The sequence below is a fragment of the Arachis ipaensis genome, chromosome B10 (assembly GCF_000816755.2).
Source record: "Arachis ipaensis cultivar K30076 chromosome B10, Araip1.1, whole genome shotgun sequence".
Taxonomy (NCBI): domain Eukaryota; kingdom Viridiplantae; phylum Streptophyta; class Magnoliopsida; order Fabales; family Fabaceae; genus Arachis; species Arachis ipaensis.
This window is the reverse complement of record NC_029794.2, coordinates 133,792,324-133,793,964: the sequence shown is the minus strand read 5'-3', so window position 1 is coordinate 133,793,964 and position 1,641 is coordinate 133,792,324. Positions and strand designations below refer to the sequence as shown.

At 25.8% G+C, this 1,641-nt stretch overlaps 1 protein-coding gene across 2 annotated transcripts in view; it reads right to left on the bottom strand.

The window, feature by feature from the left end:
- The window catches only part of LOC107622834 (probable cellulose synthase A catalytic subunit 3 [UDP-forming]), a 13,879-nt gene that overhangs the window by 7,121 nt on the left and 5,117 nt on the right, over positions 1–1,641 (bottom strand). For both annotated transcript variants that reach the window (XM_021114784.1, XM_016324877.2), the window contains exon 6: positions 701–1,052. In XM_021114784.1, coding sequence (XP_020970443.1) covers positions 701–1,052 — 352 coding nt within the window. The remainder of the gene's footprint in view (positions 1–700; positions 1,053–1,641) is intronic.

The following is a 1,641-nucleotide window of genomic DNA, read 5'->3' as shown; positions in this document are numbered from 1 at the left end:
TGTAACTGTAACATGATTATTTAATGTATTATATGATCATTAATGAATAAATTAATAACAATGACTAAAATCAAAATTTTAAATTTCTAGAATTCAGAAACTATTTTACAAAAATCAAAATCAAAATTATATATTTTCACCAGCACCATAAGCTTATATATAGGATAGTAAACTTTTTAAATGTTTAATTATTTTGTCAGTTCTTATAATTTTACTAAATTTTTAATTAGATCTTTATATATTTTTTTAATTGGGTCTCTATACTATATCAGATTTTGTAATTAAGTCTTTATTGTAATAAAAAATATTAGAATTAACAAAATATTCTGTTAAACTATACAGAATATTCAGTTAAGTGTTAGGTATATTCATTTTGTTTAACGAAATATTCCGTTAATTCCAACATTTTTGTCATGATAGGGACTTAATTACAAAATATGATAAGCATAGAAATTCAATCGAAAAGAAAAAAATCTAAAGACCCAATTAAAAATTCAATAAAATTATAGAGATTGACAGAATAATTAAACCATTTTTAAATATTTCTAAAATATCGATATTTTAGTAATTTTAATAGTTGATTTTAATTAATATATATATATATATATATATTTTCTATTAGGAATCAATAGCTAAAACTACTAGAATACTGGTATTTTAAGAATAGCTTGAGAATTCTTCAAAAATGAAGAGATGTTACCTTCATTGCTCTTCTCTCTTTGACAAATGAAGGGTGCACCTTATCTTGAAGGTAATTAATTTTCTCAGCAAAATAGGATTCAGGTGCTCTAGGCTCAACATTGAACTTGTTACAAAAAGGAACCCATTTCTTTGCAAATTCAGAAGTTTCAGATAAGGCCTCAAATGTTAACATTGCTGCTCCATCATCAGACACATAACAAGAAACCTTATCAGCAGGGTAATCCACAGCCAGTACTGAAAGAACAGTGTTTGCTGTCACCAATGGTGCCTCCTTTTGTGGATCAACTGTTGAAACAAATATATCAATTGCTGAAAGCTCTGATTCTGAACCTTCTCCTTCCTTTTCAAACCTATATCAAAATTTTCATTTTTAATATATACTCATGTGAACATGCATATTTACCATGCATGCATGGTTTTAAATGTAACAATATTAACTAAAATGCAGTTACATAATATGATATATATTTGATTAAATTGCAATATGTATTTGTATGACTAAACATTTTAGTTGTTATCTTTTCTTAAAGATTATTCTAGGAATTTGTATGTGAAAAATATGGTAAAGAAATCATGAGTAACTAAATATGAACTATGATATAAATAAGGTGGAAACTCAGGCGCAGTCGACTTAATGTGAAGTTGATATCTGAGAGCCGTTATTGAGAGCCGTTAAATAATTTGACTGATTTGACTAAATTTTCATCTAACGGCTCTCAGATATCAACTTCACGTGAAGTCGACTTCACATGAGTTTTTACCTATAAATAATATTTTCGTGAGGAAAAAAGTATCTTGTCATATAACCTATAATGTATATAAATGATATTTGATAAAATGTTGAAAGTGTTTTGTTTTTGCCTAAATTTTAGAACATTTTGTCAAATATCATTCAATTTCATAAAATCCTAAGAATATTTTCTTTTCAAATATTATAAT